The sequence below is a fragment of the Monodon monoceros genome, unplaced genomic scaffold, assembly GCF_005190385.1.
Source record: "Monodon monoceros isolate NGI ecotype Baffin Bay Population unplaced genomic scaffold, NGI_Narwhal_1 Super_Scaffold_11, whole genome shotgun sequence".
NCBI classification, from domain to species: Eukaryota; Metazoa; Chordata; class Mammalia; order Artiodactyla; family Monodontidae; genus Monodon; species Monodon monoceros.
This window is the reverse complement of record NW_021703767.1, coordinates 48,003,065-48,029,780: the sequence shown is the minus strand read 5'-3', so window position 1 is coordinate 48,029,780 and position 26,716 is coordinate 48,003,065. Positions and strand designations below refer to the sequence as shown.

The following is a 26,716-nucleotide window of genomic DNA, read 5'->3' as shown; positions in this document are numbered from 1 at the left end:
CTGATTGCTGTGGCTAAAACTTCCAAAACGATGTTGAATAATAATGGTGAGTGGGCAACTTTGTCTTGTTCCTCATCTTAGAGGAAATAGTTTCAGTTTTTCACCATTGAGAACGATGTTGGCTGTGGGTTTGTCATATATGGCCTTTATTATGTTGAGGAAAGTTCCCTCTCTGCCTACTACCTGGAGGGTTTTTATCGTAAATGGGTATTGAATTTTGTTGAAAGCTTTTTCTGCATGTATTGAGACAATCAATTGGTTTTTCTCCTTCAATTTGTTGATATGGTGTATCACATTGATTGATTTGTGTATATTGAAGAATCCTTGCCTTCCTGGGATAAACCCCACTTGATCATGGTGTATGATCCTTTTAATGTGCTGCTGGATTCTGTTTGCTGTATTTTGTTGAGGATTTTTTCACCTATGTTCATCAGTGATATTGGCCAGTAGTTTTCTTCTTTTGTGACATCTTATGTCTGGTTTTGGTATCAGGGTGATGGTGGCCTCGTAGAATGAGTTTGGGAGTGTTCCTCTCTCTGCTATATTTTGGAAGAGTTTGAGAAGGATAGGTGTTAGCTCTTCTCTAAATGTTTGATAGAATTCACCTGTGAAGCCATCTGATCCTGGGCTTTTGTTTGTTGGAACATGTTTAATCACAGTTTCAATTTCAGGGCTTGTGATTGGTCTGTTTATATTTTCTATTTCTTCCTGGTTCAGTCTCAGAAGGTTGTGCTTTTCTAAGAATTTGTCCATTTCTTCCAGGTTGTCCATTTTATTGGCATAGAGTTGCTTGTAATAGTTTCTTAGGATGCTTTGTATTTCTGCAGTGTCTGTTGTAACTTCTCCTTTTTCATTTCTAATTTTATTGATTTGAGTGCTCTCCCTCTTTTTCTTGATGAGTCTGGCTAATGGTTTATCAATTTTGTTTATCTTCTCTAAGAACCAGCTTTTAGTTTTATTGATCTTTCCTATCATTTCCTTCATTTCTTTTTCATTTATTTCTGATCTGATCTTTATGATTTCTTTCCTTCTGCTAACTTTGGGGTTTTTTTGTTTTTATTTCTGTATTTGCTTTAGATGTAAGGTTAGGTGTTTTTTGAGATGTTTCTTTTTTTTTGGCTATGTTGGGTCTTCATTGCTGCACACGGGCTATCTCTAGTTGTGGCAAGCAGGGGCTATTCTTTGTTGCAGTGCACAGGATTCTCATTGCGGTGGCTTCTCTTGTTGCAGAGCATCAGCTCTAGGCAGTTAGGCTTTGGCAGCTGTGGCACTCGGGCTCAGTAGTTGTGGCTCGCGGGCTCTAGAGAGCAGGCTCGGTAGTTGTGGCACACAGGCTTAGCTGCCCCCACGGTATGTGGGATCCTCCCAGACCAGGGCTCTAACCCACGTCCCCTGCACCAGAAGGCAGATTCTTAACCACTGTGCCAGTAGGGAAGTCCAAGGTGTTTCTTGAGGTAGGATTGTATTGCTATAAACTTCCCTCTTAGAACTGCTTTTGCTGCATCCCATAGGTTTTGGGGAGTGGTGTTTCATTGTCATTTGTTTCTAGGTATTTTTTATTTCCTCTTTTATTTCTTCAGTGATCTCTTGGTTATTTAGTAGTGTATTGTTTACCTTCCATGTGTTTGTATTTTTTACAGATATTTTCCTGTAATTGATATCTAGTCTCATAGCATTGTGGTCAGAAAACATACTTCATACGATTTCAATTTTCTTAAATTTACCAAGGCTTGATTTGTGACCCAAGATATGATCTATCCTGGAGAATGTTCCATGAGCACTTGAGAAAAATGTGTATTCTGTTGTTTTTGGATAGAATGTCCTATAAATGTCAATTAAGTCCATCTTGTTTAATGTATTATTTACAGCTTGTGTTTCCTTATTTATTTTCATTTTGGATGATCTGTCCATTGGTGAAAGTGGGGTGTTAAAATCCCTGAATATAACTGTGTTATTTTCAGTTTCCCCTTTTATGGCTGTTAGCATTTGCCTTATATATTGAGGTGCTCCTATGTTGGGTGCATAAATATTTACAATTGTTACATCTTTTTCTTGGATTGATCCCTTGATCATTTTGTAGTGTCCTTCTTTCTCTCTTGTAATAGTCTTTATTTTAAAGTCTATTTTGCCTGATGTGAGAACTGCTACTCCATCTTTCTTCTGATTTCCATTTGCATGGAATTTCTTTTTCTATCCCTTCACTTTCAGTGTGTATGTGTCCCTAGGTCTGAAGTGGGTCTCTTGTAGACAGCATATATACAGGTCTTGTTCTTGTATCCATTCAGCCAGTCTATGTCTTTTGGTTGGAGCATTTAATCCATTTACATTTAAGGTAATTATCGATATGTATGTTCCTATTACCATTTTCTTGATTGTTTTGGGTTTGTTATTGTAGGTCTTTTCCTTCTCTTGTGTTTCCTGCTTAGAGAAGTTCCTTTAGCATTTGTTGTAAAGCTGGTTTTGTGGTGCTGAATTCTCTTAACTTTTGCTTGTCTCTAAAGGTTTTAATTTCTCCTTTGAATCTGAGTGAGATCTTTGCTGGGTAGAGGAATCTTGGTTGTAGGTTTTTCCCTTTCATCACTTTAAATATGTCCTGCCACTCCCTTCTGGCTTGCAGAGTTTCTGCTGAGAAATCACCTATTAGCCTTATGGGGATTCCCTTGTATGTTATTTGGTGCTTTTCTCTTGCTGCTTTTAATATTTTTTCTTTGTATTTAGTTTTTGATAGTTTGATTAATGTGTGTCTTGGCGTGTTTCTCATTGGATTTATACTGTATGGGACTCTCTGTGCTTCCTGGACTTGACTATTTCCTTTCCCATATTAGGGAAGTTTTCAACTATAATCTCTTCAAATGTTTTCTCAGTCCCTTTCTTTTTCTCTTCTTCTGGGACCCCTATAATTCAAATGATGGTACATTTAATGTTGTCCCAGAGGTCTCCGAGACTGTCCTCAAGTCTTTTCATTCTTTTTTCTTTATTCTGCTCTGTGGTAGTAATTTCCACTATTTTATCTTCCACGCCACTTATCCGTTCTTCTGCCCCAGTTATTCTGCTATTGATTCCTTCTAGAGAATTTTTAGTTTCATTTATTGTGTTGTTCATCATTGTTTGTTTGCTCCTTAGGTCTTCTAGGTCCTTGTTAAACGTTTCTTGTATTTCCTCCATTCTATTTCCAAGATTTTGGAACATCTTTACTATCATTACTCTGACTTCTTTTTCAGGTAGATTGCCTATTTCCTCTTCATTTATTAGGGGTGGTGGGTTTTTACCTTGCTCCTTCATCTGTTGTGTATTTCTCTGCCTTCTCATTTTGCTTAACTTACTGCATTTGGGGTCTCCTTTTCGCAGGCTGCATGTTCATAGTTCCCACTTTTTCCCCCACAGTGGGTGAGGTTGGTTCAGTGGGTTTTGTAGGCTTCCTGGTGGAGGGGACTGCTGCCTGTGTTCTGGTGGATGAGGCTAGATCTTGCCTTTCTGCTGGGCAGGACCACGTCCAGTGGTGTTGTGTGGGGTGTCTGTGACCTTATTATGATTTTAGGCAGCCTCTTTGCTGATGGATGGGGTTGTGTTCCTGTCTTGCTGTTTGGTATGGGGTGTCAAGCACTGTAGCTTGCTGGTCATTGTGTGCAACTGGGTCTTAGCACTGAGATGGAGATCTCTGGGAGAGCTTTCACCATTTGATATTAGGAGGGACCTGGTGGTCTCTGGTGGTCCAATGTTCTGAACCCAGCTCTCCCACCTCAGATACTCAGGCCTGACACCTGGCTGGAGCACCAAGACCCTGTCAGCCACACAGCTCAGAAGAAAAGGGAGAAATAAGGGGCTTCCCTGGTGGCGCACTGGTTAAGAATCCACCTGCTAATGCAGGAGACACAGGTTCGAGTACTGGCCCTGGAAGATCCCACATGCCGCAGAGCAACTAAGCCCATGTGCCACAACTACTGAGCCTGTGCTCTAGAGCCTGCAAGCCACAACTACTGAGCCCATGAGCTACAACTACGGAGCTCATGAGCCACAACTACTGAGCCCACGTGCCACAGCTACTGAGCCCATGTGCCTAGAGCCTGCGCTCCTCAACAATAGAAGCCACCGCAATGAGAAGCCCACGCACCACAACGAACAGTAGCCAAAGAAGTGCACAGCAATGAAGAACCAAAGCAGCCAAAAATAAATAAATAAAATAAATAAATTTCTAAATTAATTAATTAAAATGGTTAATTTTATATCCTAAATTTTAAAAAAAGAGAAAAGGGAGAAATAAAAAGAAAAAATATAAATAAATAAAATGAAGTTATTAAAATTAAAAATAAAAAAGTAATTTAAAAAAGAAAGAGAGGGCAATGAAACCAATAAACAAATCCACCAATAATAACAAGTGCTAAAAAGTATAATAATAATTTAAAAAAATGATAGACAGAACCCTAGGACAAATGATAAAAGCAAAGCTATACAGACAAAATCACACAAAAAAGCATACACATACACACACACAAAAAGAGAAAAAAAAAAATATATATATAAAGGAAGAGAGCAACCAAATCAATAAACAAATCTACCAAGATAATAAGCTCTAAATACTAAACTAAGATAAACATAAAACCAGAAACAAATTAGATGCAGAAAGCAAACCCCAAGTCTATAGTTGCTCCCAAAGTCCACCGCCTCAATTTTGGGATGATTCGTTGTCTATTCAGGTATTCCACAGATGCAGGGTACATCAAGTTGATTGTGGAGATTTAATCCACTGCTCCTGAGGCTGCTGGGAGAGATTTCCCTTTCTCTTCTTTGTTTGTACAGCTCCTGGGGTTCAGCTTTGGATTTGGCCCTGCCTGTGCATGTAGGTCACCTGAGGGCGTCTGTTCTTTGCTGAGACAGGACCGAGTTAAAGTAGCAGCTGATTAGGGGGCTGTGGCTCACTTAGGCCAGGGGGAGGGAGGGGTACAGAATGTGGGGCAAGCCTGCAGCGACAGAGGGCAGCATGATGTTGCAACAGCCTGAGGCACACTGTGTATTCTCCCGGGGAAGCTGTCCCTGGATCACGGGACCCTGGCAGTGGCGGGATGCACAGGCTCCCGGGAGGGGAGGTGTGAATAGTGATCTGTGCTTGCACACAGGATTCTTGGTGGCTGCAGCAGCAGTCTTGGTGCTTCATGCCCGTCGCTGGTGCCCACGCTGATAGCTATGGCACACGCCTGTCTCTGGAGCTCATTTAGGTGGTGCTCTGAATCCCCCCTCCTCACGCACCCGGAAACAATGGTCTCTTGCCTCTTAAGCAGTTCCAGACTTTTTCCTGGACTCCCTCCCGGCTAGCTGTGGAGCACTAGCCCCCTTCAGGCTGTGCACCAGCCAACCCCAGTCCTCTCCCTGGGATCTGACTTCCGAAGCTGGAGCCTCAGCTCTCAGCCCCCATCTTCCCCAGACAAGCCTCTCAGGCTGGTGAGTGCTGGTTGGCACCGATCCTCTGTGCGGGAATCTCTCTGCTTTGCCCTCTGCATCCCTGTTGCTGCGCTCTCCCCTGTGGCTCCAAAGCTTCCCCCCCACCCACCCCCTGTCTCTGCCAGTCAAGGGGCTTCCTAGTGTGTGGAAACCTTTCCTCCTTCACAGTTCCCTCCCAGGGGTGCAGGTCCCATCTCTATTCTTTTGTCCCTGTTTTTTCTTTTTTCCTTTGCCCTACCCAGATACATGGGGGAGTTTCTTGCCTTTGGGAAGTCTGAGGTCTTCTGCCAGCATTCAGTAGGTGTTCTGTAGGAGTTGTTCCACATGGAGATGTATTTTTGATGTATTTGGGGGGAGGAAGGTGATCTCCACCTCTTACTCCTCCGCCATCTTGAAGGTCCTCTCTCAAAATCTTTTTTAGAAGTTTTACCGTTTGAAACCTTAATACAGTTTAAAATTTACTTTTATCCTCAAAAACTTCCTGATTAGCAACATTTCTCTCTTTGCCAATGCAGATTGGCAGTTATGCTTCTATTCAACACTAAGGAACTGTGGCATTGATGAACTATGGGACCACATTAATTTTATGTGACAAACTTGTAATTACATGGTATGTAATTTCCTTCAAGGCACTTACCACAGTTTGTAAGTATACATTTATTTGTGTGTATGTCTTAGTCTCTCCAGGACTGAGTATCTTGTAAAATGAGTATGTAGAACTAAATCTGATTTTCTTTCCAGTTCCAAGAGACTGTATTCTAATGGGAATATGCTGAAAGGAAATGATATCAGGATAGCAATTTCTCTCATGAGAAGAACCTGCTTCCCTTCAGGTTACCTGGTGCTGACCAGTAATATAATTATGAGAGCCAGAGCAGCAATGGACAGTGCACATCCAAATGTGGAAAATACATCTAGTGATTCAGGATATTTATATTCCTTTTTGAAACTCTGGAAAGTAAGTTGACTCATTATTTTTAAATAACCATTCTGAAATATCTATGAAAGTCAACATCATAAAGAGATACACTGATTAAAGCAATCAGATATATTGATCAAAATAGCCAGATATGTCTTTTTTTATATAAAGCTGTGATATTTTTAAAGGAAATAAATCAACCCCTTATCTCTAAGCAGTTTACATGAAATAGAGGCTTAAGAACAGTTACCTAACTAATTCAGTTAGGGAAGACATATATACTATCCCTCAATGTCTAAAATCAAAGTTGTTTGTGTTAGATCTAAATTGGCTAGAGTTGCTTTATTTACCCATTAAATTATTTTTATGTGTAACTATAATCCAAGGGAAAATCTGCATATCTAAGCTAATGTACTAAAAATAAAGTTGCAGAAATATTTTTATGGACATGGAAAGATATTCAAATGATCCTGTTCATTTTTCTTCAGAAAATGGGGTATAATTTTTATGTAGTATATCTATATCTACCCCAGCTTTTTAGTATGTAGTCATAGAAAAATATATTCCACATGAGTACGTACTCTTAGAAATCTGGAGAGGTAATAATGGCGGTCACTGGGTGGATAGGATATATATACATAATTATTTTTGCTTGTCTGTACTTTCTAATTTTTCAAATTGTTAAAATTAGAAAAGCTGAAAATGCTTATTTATAAAACATGAAAATAGTATAGAAACATAATTTTAAAAAGCACACGTTCCTCTTTACTGCCTCTACCCCACATCATACCCTACCTCTTGAAATCCTACTCTTCTCCAGAGGTGACCTTTTTATAGGTGCTTACAAATATTATCTATGTCTCTTTGCACAAATAAACAGGGGTTTGTTAACATAATCAAATTATTTTCAAACTGCTATTTTAAGATATCATACACATTTTTCCATGTCAGTATATTTCTGTTGAGTAAGTAGACTCACTCTGTATGCAATGAGTATGTATTGCTTTAGTAGGGAAAAAATTAAAATAAAATAAACTTTGTTTTAAAAAATAATAAAACAGGGCTTCCCTGGTGGCGCAGTGGTTGAGAGACCACCTGCCGATGCAGGGGACACGGGTTCGTGCCCCGGTCCGGGAAGATCCCACATGCCGCGGAGCGGCTGGGCCCATGAGCCATGGCCGCTGAGCCTGTGCGTCCGGAGCCTGTGCTCCGCAACGGGAGAGGCCACAAGAGTGAGACGCCCGCGTACCGCAAAAAAAAGTAATACTAACAAAACAAAAATTTCACATTACTTCCTATCTGCAGTATACTAAGTAGATGACAAAGAAGAATCATAGAATACATATATCTTCAGATCTTAGAAATCATCTATACACTCAGAGCCTATCTGCTCTTAAACTTTACGTACAATTCTAATCAGCTTTTTTTTTTTAATTTTGCAACCCCAAACTAATTATAAACATGAGAAGGTGGGCATTGAGGCAGATTCAGATATTAGTAAGAATAGCTGAAAGTCTGAGTTCAAAAAAGCAGAAAAATAACTATGACAGTATAGTCTGTATCATTTAATATACAAAGCAATCTGAGCTTTACACAGCTATTCAATAATACTAATGATCTTAAGATATCAAAAAAGGTAAAATTTTATCTTTACATTTCTGATTGAGAAATCAGATCTCTCTATAATGCAAGTTATAAAATAAATAGTCAAAATCAATTTTTAAATATTTGGTAATTAAAATAAGAAAACGATAGTTATCTCAAAAATATTTTAAAAGCAAGGCTCTATAATTTGATATTCTATGTTGTACCAGTACGTTCTGGATCTCCATTGGCTTCTCAAATACGGGTACATCTTAGCTACTAGAAAATTAAAACATCTGCTTCTCTTTGGAAGAGTCATAGTGTTACTAGGCCCTTAGTAAGGGTAAGACACTCTACATCCCTCCCCATTCCACTGCATATAAAAACATTCCATCCAGTATATAAACAAACATTTTTGTTTTCACCAGAATAATAGGTTTCTGGAAATGAAACAAACAGAAGCCCGTCTTCCTAAAAAGGTCAGCCCAAGAAATCTCAGAGGTGTATAAACAGCTGCACACCAGAGCTGTTGCCAGTTACTTGTACGGGGTAGCACTGGAGTGAAACAGCACACACGGAGGTATTATGGGACAAGTTGAATTAAAGAGCTTTTCCTCTTATATCTTCTGGCATAAACTTAGTAACTTAGATGATTACAATGGAAAAAGCTTTGGGTAACTGATGCAAATTGCCCACCCACAGCTATGTATGTACTGAACCTGTCTTCAGCACACAGCTATACAGCCTTACCTCTGGCTGTAGCAACTTCATGCTTCTGATATGTGAGTTAGTTGAGTGGAGTCCGTCAGCTCCTCTTTTGCACATGGGCTCCCTTCTCATTATTAAATACACAGTACTGAACTCATCTATCCGGAGACTATATTGCAAAAAACTCTATTCTACTTGCCTTTACCAGCACTTCCCTTTTTAGTCCTCTAACTCCATTCCCTGTTTTTCCATTTAATCTGAGTTGAGCGTCTATGTAAACTAACCCCCCAAATTATCTCCAGTTAGTACATACCAAAATCGTATATAAGGAAATTCTTGTCAGGAAGGAGATAACCGTGTACACCCTTACCATCAATACCGCAAAGTTAGTAGTATGGTTGCAGCGGCAGCGCAAGAATCCATCAATGACTCCTTCTTTGTGACAGCCATGTGTGTCCCAATCCTTCAGGGAAAAATTCCAATAGACACAGGCATAGGAATGAAGCTGGAATTCTTTTTCATTGTACTGTGAATTGATAAGACAATGGCAACTGATTTTTCAAAATGCTTAACTGGGTAGAAAAAATCAAACAGGCCAAGATAAGCATATGAGAAACCAATTAGATATGTACAAAGCATAGCATCTTCATTACAGATTGAGGAGAGGAAAAAGGATATAAAATTCAAAGTAGTTAATTTTGGGTTTAGCTAGTCTACAAAAATATGGATGGGATAAGTTAAAGTGAATACTGTCAAAGAATCTTTCAAAGAGTTGTTCTGTGAATTTCTTTTACCCAAACTGTCCCTGGTTTTGTAATCAAGAGTGGGCTGAATTATTTCTGTTAATAGGAAAACTCACCCTTGGACTAAAAAACATTTCAACAGAAGTGCTCTGATCTTCCACATTTTCATCAGTTTTGCTTGAGATAATTTTTTGACTAAAATGTGATTTAGCTATAAAAGTTTTTGATTGGAAAAGCTTGTTGTTTTGATACACTACAAAGCCACATGCCTTGGCATTAGCTGTGAGGGGGGAAAAAGGACACTAAAATTAATAAATGAACCCTAGGGTAAGCAAGAAACAAAGTCCCATGCCATCACTGAACTGCATGACTGCTTAATACTTGGGTAAAGTACAGAAAACATGGTTTGCTGGCTGCCTTTAATTGCAGTATGTAATTAACATATATGATCTGTGGTTGGCTTTTCCTGAGATAAGATTCCTTATGTTCTAAATGGAAACCATAATTCCTGTCTAATCCGCCTGGAAAAAAAAAAGGAAGGATATCATGTATAAAGTAAACATTCTTGCTTTCTATGCAGTGAGACGGAGTGAACACGATGTGAAGGTAGCTCAAGACCACGTTGCTTCCCCCACTGATAAGACATCAAACAAGAAACAGCAGAGGGTGAACATCAGGACAGCTGTACCTAGAGGATTGCTCTGTGAGGTCTGTCTCCCATTCAGAGGGACTGAGCAGGGACCACTGTATTAAGAGACTGGAGCTCAAGTTGTGCATATCAGGGAAACAGCAGAGGGTGAACTCTGCTGTCTTTCACAAGTGAAGAACTTGTGTGTGTGTATTTGCATGTGTGTGTATATATATACACGTGTGTGTGTGTGTATATATACACACACACACACACACACACACACACACATATATGTATATTATATATACAAGGAAAACTAAAGTGGTGGTGGTGAGACCAGCCTAATCAGTCTTGTGCTTTGAGAGATAGGCAGGCAAGGCCCTGACAGCCCCCCAGATGTCCTCCACAGCCAGCCACTTTGCTCTGTCCTCATCTGGGAAATAAAGACATTGGCTTCTGAGGTGTTTTCATGGCATGTTAAGCCCACCAAATTGTTCCTCCTGGATACTAGGTGACAAAGTTAACCCTAAAAATGTAGTATGGCTTCTTTTTAATCTTATTTTTATAAAAGAATGACATGCTTGATGTAAAATCCAAATCCATCCAAGTATATAGATTTAAAACATGAAATTCCCTACTCACCCTCTCCTCATTTCTACAGTATTCTGGTTATTTATTAGAAAATCATCTTTTCATCTAGATAATTAGATTCACTAGAATAAATTATATTTACCATTATCTTATAATTTTAAAAGAATCTCCATATCTCTAGACATAATCCTCCTTGATGTTTATTTATATTCTCTCTTTTCTTGATCAAATTTGTCAGAAGCTTGCATATTTTTCATTAGTCTTTCATGGAATCAAATTTTTATTTTGTTGATCAACTCTAGCATTTGTTAATTTCTATTTTTATTAATTTATGCCCTTTTTATTAATTCCTTCCTTCTAGATTTCTTTACATTTATTTTAATTTTTATGCCTCTTTAGCTGAATGATTATTTTTTAACAATTTCTTTTATTATCTAATGAATTTATTAAAGGATATACATTTTCCTTTAAATACATAAATTCAAGGTGTACTGAATACCTAAGTACAAACACAAACACTAAAAATATTCAGGAGAAAATATAGGAGACTAGCATGACTTTAGTAGAGCAATGAATTTTTTTTAAGTACCAATTACAGAAAAAAGATTGGACTGCATTATAAATTAAAATTTGAGTATGACAAAAGACATGAAAAACCAAGTAAAAGATAGCTATAGACTGGAGAGAAGATATTTGCAACTTCTACAACCAATAAGGAATTAGCCATTAGAATTATATAACCAGTGAGAATTATGAACTTAGTCTTTCTAAAATATGTACTTTCCGGCACTGGATTTTTTTTATTTGGGGAGAGAATAAAAGTAAATGTGTGTGTTTGGTTTGCTTATCGTAGTTGAATTAACCAGTTTTTTTTTAGACTCTGAAAAGTACAATGTATGGATACCAAGGGGGAAAGAGTGGGGTTGGGAGGAATTGGGAGATTGGGATTGACACATATACGCTAGTGGTATTATGTATAAAATAGACAACTAATGAGAATATACTGTATAGCACAGGGAACTCTACTTAATTCACTGTGGTGACCTAAATGGGAAGGAAATCTAAAAAAGAGGGCATATATGTATATGTATAGCTGATTCATTTTGCTGTACAGCGGAAACTAATGCAACATTGTAAAGCAACTATACTCCAACAAAAATTAATTAAGAAAAAAAAAGAAAAGTACAAACATTTCAAGATAGACATAAGAATTTCTAAAGGGCCACATGCAAGATGATAAGGAGCTCATGGTGGGCACCATACTAGTAGAGATAACTGAAAATTGGTACTGCTAGATGATGACTGCATCAATTACATAAAATATCCCAAGGTCAGGTCTATAGGATGAATTTAAGCCTGTGAGTGCCATTCCACTAGTAAACACAGGCAAAGCTTATGACTGAGTATTTTTTAAATGTATTTTAAAATGTAAAACTGAACCACTTTAGCTAGATTTTTGTTGGAAAACAGATTTGCATCCATGGCCAGAGCATTTCAATTCTGCTACCCTCCAAAGGGTTTTTGCAAAGAAAGAGAGGAAAAAATAAAAAAAGAAATTGTCTCTATGGCCTAGAATAGTAGACTTGACATTAACATAATTTGTCAGAACTCAAACATACTCAAACACAAATTATTCAGTGTGAAACAGTAAACATTATTTCTCGTTCAATGGATGTAAGTTATTAATTCCATGAATTGGAGTGCATTTTTTCATGTAACATAACTTAAGACCTGCTTTTCGTGGTGTTGAGCAAGATCTGAAGTTCAGCCTGTTCATTCAGATTCAGTTTGTCCACACTTGCATTTACAACTGTGGAACCAGAAACCAGAGAATCCCTAGTTCCTATGAGAAGGAAAAAAGGCAGAATTTCATAAAAGTCTACACTTTCACGAATAGAGCATTATCGGTAGCAGAATGCTCTCTGCTATTACAAGAACCTGAAACAAACAGCTCACCTTTCAGCACAGTGAAGAGAACACCTGTAGATCCCACAGTGCCTTCTGAGGAGAAATTAACAGACTGTATTGCTATATTAGGTTCTACCACTGACGTGTTGGACAAAGACAAGGAATAAGTTTCAATTTGCTCAATAAGCCTGCATAGAATAAAATGTAACAACATAATATTGTGGAGATTTGTCATAAAATCAGTTGTGTGTGTCCCACATTCCAGTAGAAAGGAATGACCACAGAATTCATGTGATCACAATATTGGCACAATTCCCTAAAAATATCTGACTTTCTTTACGAGAGTCTTACTTTATTACGTATACCTTTTTTTAAAGTTCTGGTGGACTCTTCCCACTGACGGGTACCTTGGACACAGATGCCAGAAAGCTGGAATTCAAGAATGACCGATTTCCCAGTAGAAACAGTCTTTGTTATTCTGCTCTTCTCATAAAAGGATGGCGCTACCACCCTCCAATGACCAGGCATTTGATTCTTGTTTCTCCAGTGCTGAGACTCAATTTCCACTTATTCAACTCTCTCCTCTCACACAAACCCCTCGGGTTCCAAAGCATCTCTTATAAGTGTCGACTCCTGAGGTGAGAGTTCATATGGAATTATGGAAGAGCAGATCTCTGAGCTCATTGCCTCGGCTATTAACTAAACTTTGCAGGTTTTCACAATGTTCTTTTCTACTTTGGATAAGTTAAAAGATAGATTAGATGGAAGGTGGGAGGGAGTGGGGGGAATCTGTTAATTTGGTGCTCTCCAAAGGTAAGTCATAAGACTGTTTCTTTTCCTGTTTCCTATAAAAAATATTTCCACTCTTTCTGTACTTGACAAAACAAAATGTCTCTAAGATAACTGGTTCAATCTAGTTTTCCCAGAAATGAAAGAATTTCATTAATATGTAATTGTTCTTTATTCTAAATCTTTATTCCTGACACTAATATATCTTTTCTCTTCCCCAAGTGAGATTTTAAAAAGAAATAAATTTTTAAATAATTTTAAAAACTTCATAAAAAGAATGTGATAGTCATTCATATGGAAACATTCAAGTCAACTTCTCTATTTCAAAAGTTTTCCTTTCATAACACCATTTTCTGTAATTTTCAGCAATTCACACTATGCATTTCCCACTTAATGAATAGCAATCATACTCCAGAGCTGCTTTCGACAGGAGGAGTACCTAACAAAACTACAATCTGCTAAGAACATAGTTCATACATTCATTCAACCAACAGTGTCTGTTGAGCACCCACTAAAAGGTCAGTACCTGTGAAACACTGGGGATACTAAGGGGAGCTCCTTCAGGCATTTGAAGGCTAAAGGGAAAAATGGGCCAGGTACATGGGGGTGTTTACTGCTTTTAAAGGGCTGCTCTAGCCACAGCCACTTGTAAGGCCTTTATTCCTTCCATATTATTCTTTCCTCCTCTTGTCGTAACTGATTGGAAGATAGGTGGGTGCATGTCTCAGAGATCCCAATCAGGAGGCTGGCCATCAACCTAGTACAAATGACTAGAAGCAATCTGATTCTTTTCCCTAGGAATCTTCCATTTAGTGCAGCAGTTATATCAGAAAAGCCTGGCTTTCAAGGGGACCAGAGAGGTCATTAGAGTCGGCCCTCCGTATCCCCGGGTTTCGTTTCCGTGGTTGGTTGAATTTGCTAATGTGGAACCCCACGCAGATACGGATAGCCAACTACACCATTTTATATAAGGGACTTGAGCATCCGGGCATTTTGGTTTCCGTGCGGAGCCGGGGAGGTAAGAGAGGGGACGGTCCTGGAACCAATTCCCCACGGATACTGAGGGAGAATTGCATATCATTGTAAGGACAAATACAAATTAAAAATGAGAGGCTTAATTCTTCCTGTGGAAAATAAGGGAAGAAATTTCCCTCCCCTCCTTTTTCTTTGAGCATTTACTTTAGAAAACTTGCAGGCACTTTCTCTTCTCTTTGAAATGTAAATAAATCCTTTTGAAAACTAGATTGGCATTTTGTCAAAGACCTAGGAATGTCTTTCTCAGGGACCTGGGAACCATCTCTTTGAAATGGAAACATCGAGGGAGCTAGCTAGTGCCCCTATCTCCCAGTTTCTGTGGGAGAGTAGTAGCCTAACTTCGGTGGGTGGGCACCTTGCTCCAAGTTGCAAAACTACCTCCTTTCATAAAGATATGAAAGGTTTGTTCTTCCTCTGGATAAAGTCAACTAGCTAACACAAAAGGTCACCTCAATTACCCAGCTAACTTAGGATAAACTGTGTGTGACAAATAGTGCTGTCGAGTTCTCTTAACTGAGGACTAGTTACTATTTATCTGAAAACATGTATGTAACAGGTTGTATCTGCTTGCCTACATAAAGAGGTCAGATTCCCTTCTTCTTCCCAGTCTCTTAGGGGTTTGTCTGTGATGTTCGTCACATTCTGGTTTAATGCCTGTGCAATAATTAAAGTGTTTTCTTTCTCTACTACCTTTGTGGAGAGGATTTCTGGGTTGGGAAAAGATTTTGTTTTTAATTTTACTTCCCCAACATCATGAAAGGGTTAAATTATAAGAGAGCAGAAACTATAAATAAAGATGAGACATACATGTTTACTGAGTCATGTTAATGATAAACACAGCTGCTAACCTATTTTTCCAAGATTTAATATGGATAAGTCAGGTATTATGCTAGCAATTTACATACATTATCTCACTTGAGCCTCACAAGAATCCTGCTGAAGCGAGTCCCAAAATCACTTCCATATTACACTGAAGAATCTGAGGCTCTTTGGAGAGATATGGAGTAATTTGGCCTAAATCATGTAGCTACTAAAAAGCAATGCTAAGATTTGAATCCAGAACCGTCTGATTTCAACAGCCACTGCCATTACATTCTCCCACAGGGAAGACCCAAAACTGCTCTACTGAGAGCTTCAAAGCTGCCTTAGAAGTCCTGCCATCCCCCTGGTCCAGCATCCATAGGGCCCAGCTGTATTATGATCCTGTTCCTAGGTTCCCAGGAGATTCCATATGCCTCTTTACAGTAGCTCTCTTTTGGTTAAGATAACTTGATCAGCTGTCTTATAAGCAAAGAAAGCTGGCTAGAACAGAAATGCAAACAGAAATATGCAATGGAAATGTACAAGGTAGTCAGTATTAGCAGTTCTATGTTCCCAGAGTTAGGTAAACAAGGACAACTAGGAGCTTGAATGTAACAGCAAAGTTTCAAGGTTATGGATCAGTCTTTACAGCAAGTGTTCAAAACGGAGAAATAAGGTCTTAGATTCACTGATTGAGTCAGATGCCTTTACCAGCAGAGACTCTGCCCTGGCTGGGCCCACTTCAACACCCTGCCTCCTCCCAGTTTAGAACAAGAGAATGCATGAAAGGATGCTGGAGAACTCTGCCGTGACAACGTGTGATGACTGAAGCTGGAGTGAGTTCTTTCCTCCCTGTCACTCTCCTCTGTTTCACCCTCACCCTGTCCACTTCTCCCCATATGTGTAGAAGGGGGGTTCAGTAGCTTAGAGACACAAAAAGGAAACTGTAGATAAAAGAAAGGGAAAGTCAGAGTGAGATTCACCATTTAGGCTGGTGCCTATCAGGAGACCTTGCACGTTGGTGTCAGTTCAGCGGGTGGAGTTTGGAAAGGAAGAGTTGCCCCAAGTAACAACTAATTTCCTTCCAGGGGAGAGAGGAGAGAGAGAGAGATTACCTCTGTTGGCAGCTCACCAAGAGTGTTCTCCTGAGGAGAGCTAAGGGCTTGCTGACATGATCTTAGGGCTCGAGATTGAGGCGAAAGCCTTATTTACATGAATAAAGACCTGAGTCCACAGGGTTTACGCAAAAGATCACCTGGGAGAGGGTAAACTGATAGCCCATCATTAGAAAAATAAGTAGACTAGAAATTCAGAGTGGGAGGAAGGAAGGATTGAGTGTGGTTATACCATTTCATATTTCAGCGCATCCTATATTGAAATTTTTTATTTCTCCTCTAAACACATTCTTCTATGCCATTTGGACTTTACACATAAATCACACAGAATTGTTTTCTTTTTTCTCCATGCCTTAAGCCAGTAAAATTCATAACTGTTTATTAATGGGGCAGTGTTTTCATCTATCTCATGACCTGTTACTTTCTCAGCCAAATCCCACAATGGCTCTTTCCTCAGCCTCCTCACCAAAAACATCCACTCCTCTCCTTGGCCTCCAGCAAGACTGCAAACACAGAACCTCCAGCTCTGAAGGGAGTTCACTGAACATAGACTCTGGACCAACTTCAAGAAAAATGGGAGTGTTCACACTAGTGAGACTCCTAGAGAAATCTGAAGTCATAAAATACACCAGTTCAATTGTTTATAACACCTCTACCATCATCTCTCAGAATTATAATCTTGTCAATGTTCTGTTTCAGGCATTTGCACTTTTTCTACTTTGAGGACTCAACACTAAATAGGTACTGGTTATAATATTAGAGAACTGAGAACTACTAGGAATTTCTCCTAAGGAAATAATAGGTCATGAGAACAAAGATTATGTACAAGAATGAAACACCAAAAGACTTGAAGCTATCTAAATGTCCAGCAGAAGAGAACTGCTTAAATAATAGTTGACTCATATAATGCAGTTATCTAAAATTTATGATGTAGATGCATAAGTATTTATATTAAAAAGATGTTTACAAAGTATTAAAATGACAAAAACAAGTTATAAATTAAAAGAGTATGTAGGGCTTCCCTGGTGGCACAGTGGTTGAAAGTCCGCCTGCCGATGCAGGGGACACGGGTTCGTTCCCCGGTCCGGGAAGATCCCACATGCCGCGGAGTGGCTGGGCCCGTGAGCCATGGCCGCTGAGCCTGCGTGTCCGGAGCCTGTGCTCCGCAACGGGAGAGGCCACAACAGTGAGAGGCCTGCGTACCGCAAAAAAAACCACAAAAAAACAACAAAAAAACCCCCACAAAAAGCCATAATAGTTACTCAAAAAAGAAAAATACATAACCAAATGAAAGATGGTGATTCTCTTGTCCCAAAAAAAGTAATATCTTTCAAGCAAGTGTGATGTCCCTTGATGGCTATATTACTGACATTTTTACGCTTCCTGATTCAACAGCACAGTTATTTTTTGTAGCCGTATCCGTTTTGTAAATTATAAAGAAATATTTAAGACACAAAAAACATATAAAAATTATGACGGTAGGACTTCCCTGGTGGTGCAGTGGTTAAGAATCCGCCTGGGCTTCCCTGGTGGCGCAGTGATTGAGAATCTGCCTGCTAATGCAGGGGACACAGGTTCGAGCCCTGGTCTGGGAGAATCCCACATGCCGCGGGGCAACTAGGCCTGTGAGCCACAACTACTGAGCCTGCGCGTCTGGAGCCTGTGCTCCGCAACAAAAGAGGCCGCGATAGTGAGAGGCCCCCGCTTGCCACAACTAGAGAAAACCCTTGCACAGAAACGAAGACCCAACACAGCAAAAATAAATTAATTAATTAATAGATTCCTACCCCCAATATCTTCTTTAAAAAAAAAAAAAGAATCCGCCTGCCAATGCAGGGGACACAGGTTCGAGCCCTGGTCCAGGAATATCCAACATGCCTCGGAGCAACTAAGTCCATGCGCCACAACTACTGAGCCTGCACTCTAGAGCCTGCGAGCCACAACTACTGAGCCCGTGTGCCACAACTACTGAAGCCCATGCACCTAGAGCCTGTGCTCTGCAACAAGAGAAGCCACCGCAATGAGAAGCACGCACAGTGCAACAAAGAGTAGCCCCCACTCACCGCAACTAAAGAAAGCCTGCACACAGCAAGGAAGACCCAAGGCAGCCAAAAATAAATAAATTTTAAAAAACAAATACTATAAAAAATAAATTATGATGGTAAGTATCTAAGGACATACCACAGGAAGTAAGTACCAATACAGTTGAAGCTCTTCTTTTACCTCTGAGCTTTTAATCAAGAAGCTGGAGGGCTTCCCTGGTGGCGCAGTGGTTGAGAGTCTGCCTGCCGATGCAGGGGACACAGGTTCGTGCCCCGGTCCGGGAAGATCCCACATGCCGCAGGGCGGCTGGGCCCGTGAGCCATGGCCGCTGAGCCTGCGCGTCCGGAGCCTGTGCTCCGCAACGGGAGAGGCCACAACAGTGAGATGCCCGCGTACCGCAAAAAAAAACAAAAAGAAGCTGGAAAGAACTATGTAAAGAGTAGAATCATGAATACTTGAGTAAGCATGATATATGTGGGCAGAGGCAATTTAGATTCGACAAATGGAACGCTGGTCTAAATAATTTCTTAGAATAAATAAGGCAAAGAAGGACATAGGAAGGAGCAGTGCATACAATTTATTTAGTGTTTCAAAAAGCCCTTGACACACATAGAAATAAATATCTAAATAAAATGTGAAAAATTTTCCCAGGTTCATTATTCACTATCAAACACTTGCATAAACATCTAGAATTAGTTACTGAGATATCCGGTTCTGCAGGAAGTGGATGATAACCTGCAGAAAGGTGTGAGAGGCAGGAGGATTGGTCAGATGAAAATCAATGCAAACCAAGGACTGTTAAAACGTTTAGGGAAAATCATATGGGATAATGGGCTCTAAGCTGTCGGGAAAGGGGTCTATGAATTTAAAGGGCTACTCTTAGAAGATATTACCCAATCTGGCATTAAAATCGTATATGTCGTCAAAATCCTAGATATCATAAGGGAGCATATTAGAAATAGAAAATATCATTTGCTCCTTTATTCTTGGAAAGCCTCTGTGCAAGCAAGGTTGTCACGCTTCAGGAAAGGTGTGATGAAGCTAGAAAATGTTCCAAGATGGAAAACTAAAATGATCAAAGAGGTGAAGGACTCCTAACTGTGAAGAGACTTAACTGCAATTCTACCTAGAAATATGAAGTCTCAAAATAGATATGGTGTAAACCTACAGTCTACCCAGTCTTTAAAATTGAGATAAATTATGTAACAGCAGATCTTAACCTGATCAAACTCCAGGAGATGGAGGAGGCTGCAAGAATAAATCTATTGAAGAATTAAAAGGAATTTACTACTGATCTATATTTCAGTTTTTAGGAAAACTGGAATTATGTGAGGTAACACCCAAAACTTTGAACATTGGCATCACGAAATGGAGCCAAACCCTTCCACAAAATCTTCCTTGATGCCTCTTCTAGGGACCTAACACTAGTTGGAGAGATGATAGGTATGACCCAGCATAGAAATTCATATGCCTAAACAGAGGAGATGCTTGGAAAAGCACAAACCATTCAGAGTGTTCTTGTCACATGTTTGCAAGGAAGAGCCATATCTTCCCACTGGAATTCTGTGAAAAGTAAAATTCTCATAGGTACTGCTTTCACAGAAATTAACTATAAGGGAAAGAAAAAATATTCTTCATCATAAATTCATCATTAATCAAAAAATTTTCATTATAAATTTTCACTATTCTTTCTCAAATTTCAAACCAGATAAAAATCAAAGTTCAAAACCTCTCTGGTGTAATTTGAAGGGTAATAGAAGGCTTATAGGACTCACTGACCAGCCAGGAACTACATACTTTCTTATCTAGTTAAGTTACTACCATTACAATAACTAGTATGTTCGATTACAGGTTCCAGTTAAAATGTGCACAATATATAACTCAGTCAAGGTGGGATGTGATCACTAACACATCAGAAAGGACAGTGTATCAGATTAGTTGAAATCTTGAAAATCAAAGATATAGAGCCTACAGTAGCAAAGGGCATCATGAGGGTGTGGGTTAAACAAAAAGCTAAAGTCATGGAGTATGTGGGATACACTGGCTGGTTGGAGGGTAGGTACTTATAGGAGTGAGCTTCTAGGGCTCTGAATCTTAAGCAGGCAGCATGAAGTGTGTAGAGTGTTGGGAAGCACACTGCAGATCAAGAAGTGGCTTTGAACTTTGATTCTGAGATACCATTGACTGAAGTCAAGCCACTAATTTAATAACATCTCTCCAAGAGAAAGGAAGAAAAAACAAACACTTCATCTAAGTATATACTTGGATGAGAAGATGCCTCTTGATTTCAGAAAAGTTAAGTATGTTAGAATTATGATATTTGAAATGGGGTAATATGGCGTATCACCAATTGAAAGGAGCTGAGAAAACCATATTACCCATTGCTCTATAGTAGACACTGCAGTCAGAAAGAAAAGCAACTGAGTTTTACAGAGAAACTTAACAGTTGGGAAAGAAATGAGGTGTGCTGAACATACAGGTAAATAGCACAAGAAAACTCAGCTTTTACTATTGAGCTAATAAACACATCTTAAATCCATCATCATTATGCCCATTGTTACTACAGTCATTAACAGAAGCTTCAAGAAGCTTTGCTGCTGTCCTTATAAACACAAGAGTCACCTAAATCTCACACCCTAGTATTATCCCAAGTAACTTACTGATTGTACATCTCCGTCCTTTCCACTATTCTGGACAAATGCATCTGCCATTTTCCCAGGCTCCACCATTCTTACAGAACTCTATAGGGGTGCTAGATGTGGGGTAAGCGTTCCTAAAGAAACAATAAATAACAGAATACTATATGAACTGGCTGATTAGTTTCTCTTTTGGGGTCTGTGGCCTTTAATTTCTATATGTAAAACCATTATTTTGAATACCATTGCTGAAAAATATTATTTGTAAGATCATCAAAAAATATATACACTGATAATCTACACAGGGTATACAACGCTTACTAGATGTTATGAATATGAAAAAACCATATTTGAAAGATACGACACTTTGACCAAGGAGATTAGAATCTACTGAAGGAAACAGGAGATTATATAGATGATATATATATAGACTAGATAGATAGATATAGATGAACCATGTCAATATGCAGATCTATAAGTGCTATAAGAATACAGAAGAGAGATGTTGAGGACAGAGGTAACCCATCCAGAGAAGACTTTTCAGAAGAGGTGGTGTTAGCATCAGATTTTAAGACTAAAGAAGTCAGATAATGAGAATGATTATAATTTTTGTGACTTTCTGTTTGAATAAAAAAGAAACAACAATCCCACAAGGACTCAGAGGCAAAAAATACACAAATCAATTTTTTTTTTTTTTTTTTTTGTGGTACGCGGGCCTCTCACTGCTGTGGCCTCTCCCATTGCGGAGCAAAGGCTCCGGACGCGCAGGCTCAGCGGCCATGGCTCACGGGCCCAGCCACTCCGCGGCATGTGGGATCTTCCCGGACCGGGGCACGAACCCGTGTGCCCTGCATTGGCAGGCGGACGCTCAACCACTGCACCACCAGGGAAGCCCTATACAAGTCAATTTTCACTGCAAAGTAAAGGAGCTGTTACAGTGGAGGATTACTGGACTGAATGTCAATATTATGACATAGTATGAGTGTGTTTCATGTTTGGTAATTGCAATCATTGTTGCTTTGTTGTGGTCATACATTTACAATGCTTGGTGTCAGTTTATTTATCTCTTGTAAAAATAAAATACAGTGTGTGTGTGTGTGTGTGTGTGTGTGTGTGTGTGTGAAAAAATAAAATTAAAAAAATAAAGAAGTCAGATAAAATGTAGGCAGGATACAAACAGCAAAAATTCAAAAACATGGAAAGTTCTGATGTGTCCAAGAACAGAGAAAAGCTTAACATATCAGGAGCGTTGGTTCTGCGTGGATCAACAGCAGGACATAAGCTGCATTGTAAGCAACTTTATAGAACAAGCCAAAAAGATTTAACCCTGCAGGAGCCTAGAGGGGTCTTAAAACAAGGAAGTAACATAGTAAGGAATGTTTTTTAGGAAGATATCTCAAGCAATACGGGAAGTGACTGAGGCTGGGAGGCAAAGAAGACCAGCTAGCTAAATGAGAACCTGATCTAAAACAGTGGCTCTAAGGAAGTCAGGTGTCAATCAACTCAGGAGCATACCTGAGACTCGATTGTTTGGATCTAGTGACTGGTTATTTTGAGTTGGGGACACTGGGGACACTGGGGACTCTAAATTGAAAGACAGGGTAGATGGTGAACAAATTAACTAACCTTATGAATACAGGAAGCAGAGTTCCAGTTCCAATAATGATGGAGTAGATTGTACCATATTAACGCTCCCCCAGACGACAATTTTAAACACTGGACAAAAATTTAAAACTAACTACTTGAGGACATTGGACAGCAATAAAAAGCAGAGAGAAACTGAAGGCTATTCCAAGTTTATACAGTCTCTCCACTAAGAGCACTACCCAGTCTGTATAGCAGGAGTGGCTGAAACACCAGCAGAAAGCCACAGTCTTAATGGGTCGAGGTATGAAAGGAGACAGTCTGGGGCTACCACACAACTAGAAATTGAAGGGAGATATCCCGGAAAGGAGGGAGCCATATAGAAGGGAGACTCAAAGTCTGGGTGTAAATTCCCCTAAAATTTGAAGGAAAAAAAAGACTTAAAAAAATAAACAGAGGTTCTGGGACATGTGGGACAATATCAAAGAGTCTAACCTATAAACAAATGGAGTCCCAGAAAGGGAGAAGAGAAGGAATAGGGCAGATAAAATATCTGAAGGAATAATGGTCAAAAATTCTCAAACTTGGTACAAGAAGCGCAGTAAAGCTCAAGCAAAATAAATGCAGGGAAAACCACACTTAGACACATCATGGTTGAAATGCTAAAACTCAAAAATAAGGAGAAAATACTGAAAGCAACCAACTACCAGCCCAGACAGTTTTACTGATGAATTAGGGAATAAATAATACCAATCTTGTATAAACTCTTTTAGAAAATAGAGAAAGGGAGAAACTTCCCAAATGATTTTATAATGCCAGGATAGCCCTCATACCAAAATCTGACAAAAACATTATAAGAAAAGAAAATTACAGACCAATAAACCTCATTTACACAGATGCAAAAATCTTTTTGAAATAGTAGCAAATCAAATCCAGCAATATATAAAACTGACAATCCATCATGACAAAGTGAGATTTATACCAGGAGTGCAAAGTTGGTTTAACAATAGAAAATTAAGTATTTAATTCACCATATGCCAAATTAAAGGGGGAAGACCATATGATCATTTCAATAATCATAAATTCAAAAATCATTTCAATGAAGGGGCAAAAATCGTCCAACATACTTTTTAAACTCTCAGCAAATAAGGAATAAAAGGGAACTTCTTCAAACTGACAAAAATCATCTATGAAGACCCTACCACTAGCATCATACTTAATAGTGTAATATTGAATGCTTTCCCCCCTAAGACTGACAGAAAAGAGTTTAATATAACTGCTGTAACCACTTTTATTCAACATTGTGCTGAAAATGCTGACCAGTGCTACAGGTAAGAAAAAGAAATAAAAAGCGTAAAGAAAGGGAGAAATAAAGCTATCTTCTGTTGCAGATGACATCATCAAATACATAGAAAATCCTAAGGTGTCTCAAAAAAAGCTGCTAGAAGTAATAGTAAATTTAGCAAGGTTTCATGATACAAAATAAACAAAATTATATTTATTTCTATATGCTAGCATCAAATAATTGGGAAATAAGATTATTAAATAATTTCCATTTAAATTAGTTTAAAAATCATAAAATTTTTGGAACAAAATGTGTGTAAGATCTCATTACTGAAAGAAATTTTAAAAGATCTAAACAAGTGGAAATATATACCATGTATGTATGAAAGACTCAAAGCTGTTAAGGTGTATATTTTCCCAAAATTGATAAGGCCAAAATCCAAAAACTAAAGAACTTTTTTGTAGAAATTGACAAACTGATCTTAAAGTGTTATTGAAATGTAAGAGACCTGGAAAAGCCAAAATAAACAGGGAACTCTACTCAATACTCTGTAATGGCCTATATGGGAAAAGAATCTAAAAAAGGAGTGGATATATGTATATGTATAACTGATTCACTTTGCTGTACACCTGAAACTAATACAATATTGTAAATCAACTATACTCCAATAAAAAATTTTTTAAAAAGTAAAAGAAAAACAGAGTTGGGTGACTGACATTACTAATTTTATGACTTACTATACAGCCATAGCAATCAAAACATTATGAGATCATCATAAAGATAGCCAGATATACCAATAAAATAGAATAAAGAGCTTAGAAATAGATAAAACATATATAGTCAGTTGATTCTTTAAAAAGATTACAAGGCAATTCAATTGGAAAAGGAAAAATGTTTCAACAATGGACTAACTGGATTATATACCACACTCAAAACTCAATTTGAGATGGACCAGAGACCCAAAAGCAATAGTTAAAACTACAAAGCTTCTCTGAGAAAACAGGAGAATATCTTTGCAACTTTGGGAAAGACAAAATTTTTTTTTAAAGAGGACACAAAAAGCACGAAACATAAAAAGAAAAAAATTGATAAATTGTACTTAAAACTAAAAACTTCTCAGCAAAAGACACTGTTAAGAAAATTAAAATGGAAGCCACAGACCGGGAGAAAATATTTGCAGTACTTTTCTGACAAAGGAAGTGTTTCTATAACTTTAAATTAGGATTGTAATTTGTAAATTGTAAAGAGTGCACATTACTAATAAGAATACAAACAACCCACTTTTTTAAATGGACAAAAGATTTGAATACACAGTCCATAAAAAAAGATATATGGAAGGGCACTAAGCACACGAAAATGATCAGCATATTAGTCATCAGAGAAACGCAAGTTAAAACCACAATGAAATATCATTTCACACCCAACTAGAACAGCTAAAATTAAAAAACCAACGATGCCAAATGTTGTTAAGGATGTGAAACAGCTGGAACTCTAGCAAATTGCTGCTGAGAATTTCAAATGGTACAACCATTTTGGAAAGATGTTTGGCAGTATCATAAGGCTAAAGATACACCTACCTATGACAGAAATTCCACATCTAGATAGATATGCAAAATAAGTGGAAATATATGTCCACAAAGATACTTGAATGTTTCTATTACCTGCAGTGGATGCTATTGTATGCCACCTGGATCCTCCTCTTTAGGACTGAAGCACTCATTCCTCCAGCCTTGGGGGATGTTGGCAACTAAGAAAACAGCTGAATCCTTTTCTAGAAATTGCCCTCAACTGAAGAGAGTCAGCTTACCCAAGAGCCTCATGACACACACTATGACTAGTCAATACCAGGGAATAAAGGCTCAACCCACAGCCTCAATACCTCAAAGAATATATTTTCCAAAGGTAGTTGTACTATGTATTCCATCTCACTCACTCTTCCTATAATGATGATACTTCTCCACTGAGAGGTAGGTTTATGTTCTTTCCGTGAATCATGTGGATTTTTGTATCTGTCTTGACTAATAGTGTGAAAGAAATGTGTTGTGTGACTTCCAGGCTGGATCATAAAAGGTGATTTGGCTTCCACCTAGCTCTCTCTCACTCAGAACAGATGCTTTAGAAGACTTGAGCCTACAGGAGACATTTAAGAAACCTGGCTACTCTGAAGCCTCCATGCTGGAGATACCAAGGGGAGAAACTACACAGAGATAGAGAAGGCTGAGGAGCTTCAGCTGTTTCAGCTTTTTGAGTCTTCCCAGCCCAGGCACCATACATGGGTGAAGAAGCATTTAAGATGACCCCAGCTCCAGCCACCATCTGCGGGCAACTTTATGAGAGATCCTAATCCAGAACTACCCAGGCATGCTGCTTCCAAATTCTGAACTCAGAAAGATAATAAATGATCATGGTAGTTTTAAGCCATTAAATTTTGGGATGATTTCTTCTGCAGCAATAGATAACTAATACAGAGGGCAACTCTTGAGGGGCATCCCAGCTTCAGCTGTGTTGCAGTTCAATTTCTCCTTCCACCCAATCCTGCCTCTGTTACTCCCCTAGGAGAGCTGATCCCAAGAACACCTGTTGAAACCTTTATGCAGAAAAATCTTCAATTCAGAATCTGTTTTCCAGGGAACGCAATCTCGGAAGTTTTATTCATGGTAGCCAAAAGAAAAAAAAGAAAAAGAAGAAGAAACCACCCGAATAGTCCATCGACAAGAGACTGAATAAACAAAGTATGGTATATTCATACAATAGAATATTGATCGTTTAGTAATAAAAAGCAATACGTACAACATAGATGAATCTCAAAAACATTATGTTAACAAAAGTATTCAGACATAAAAGAGTAAATCCTATATGGTTCTTTTCATGAAGTTCAAGGATAGCAAAACTAACCTATGATGATAAA

General features: G+C 38.6%; 1 protein-coding gene across 1 annotated transcript in view; it reads right to left on the bottom strand.

Moving 5' to 3' along the window:
* Nucleotides 1–26,716, bottom strand: part of ADGRG7 (adhesion G protein-coupled receptor G7) — an 88,017-nt gene that overhangs the window by 44,008 nt on the left and 17,293 nt on the right. The window contains 8 exon segments of the mRNA XM_029213702.1: nt 6,275–6,387; nt 9,018–9,173; nt 9,507–9,670; nt 12,348–12,455; nt 12,569–12,708; nt 13,836–13,884; nt 19,808–19,912; nt 20,964–21,076. Of these exon segments, the coding sequence (XP_029069535.1) occupies nt 6,275–6,387; nt 9,018–9,173; nt 9,507–9,670; nt 12,348–12,455; nt 12,569–12,708; nt 13,836–13,884; nt 19,808–19,912; nt 20,964–21,076 (948 nt within the window).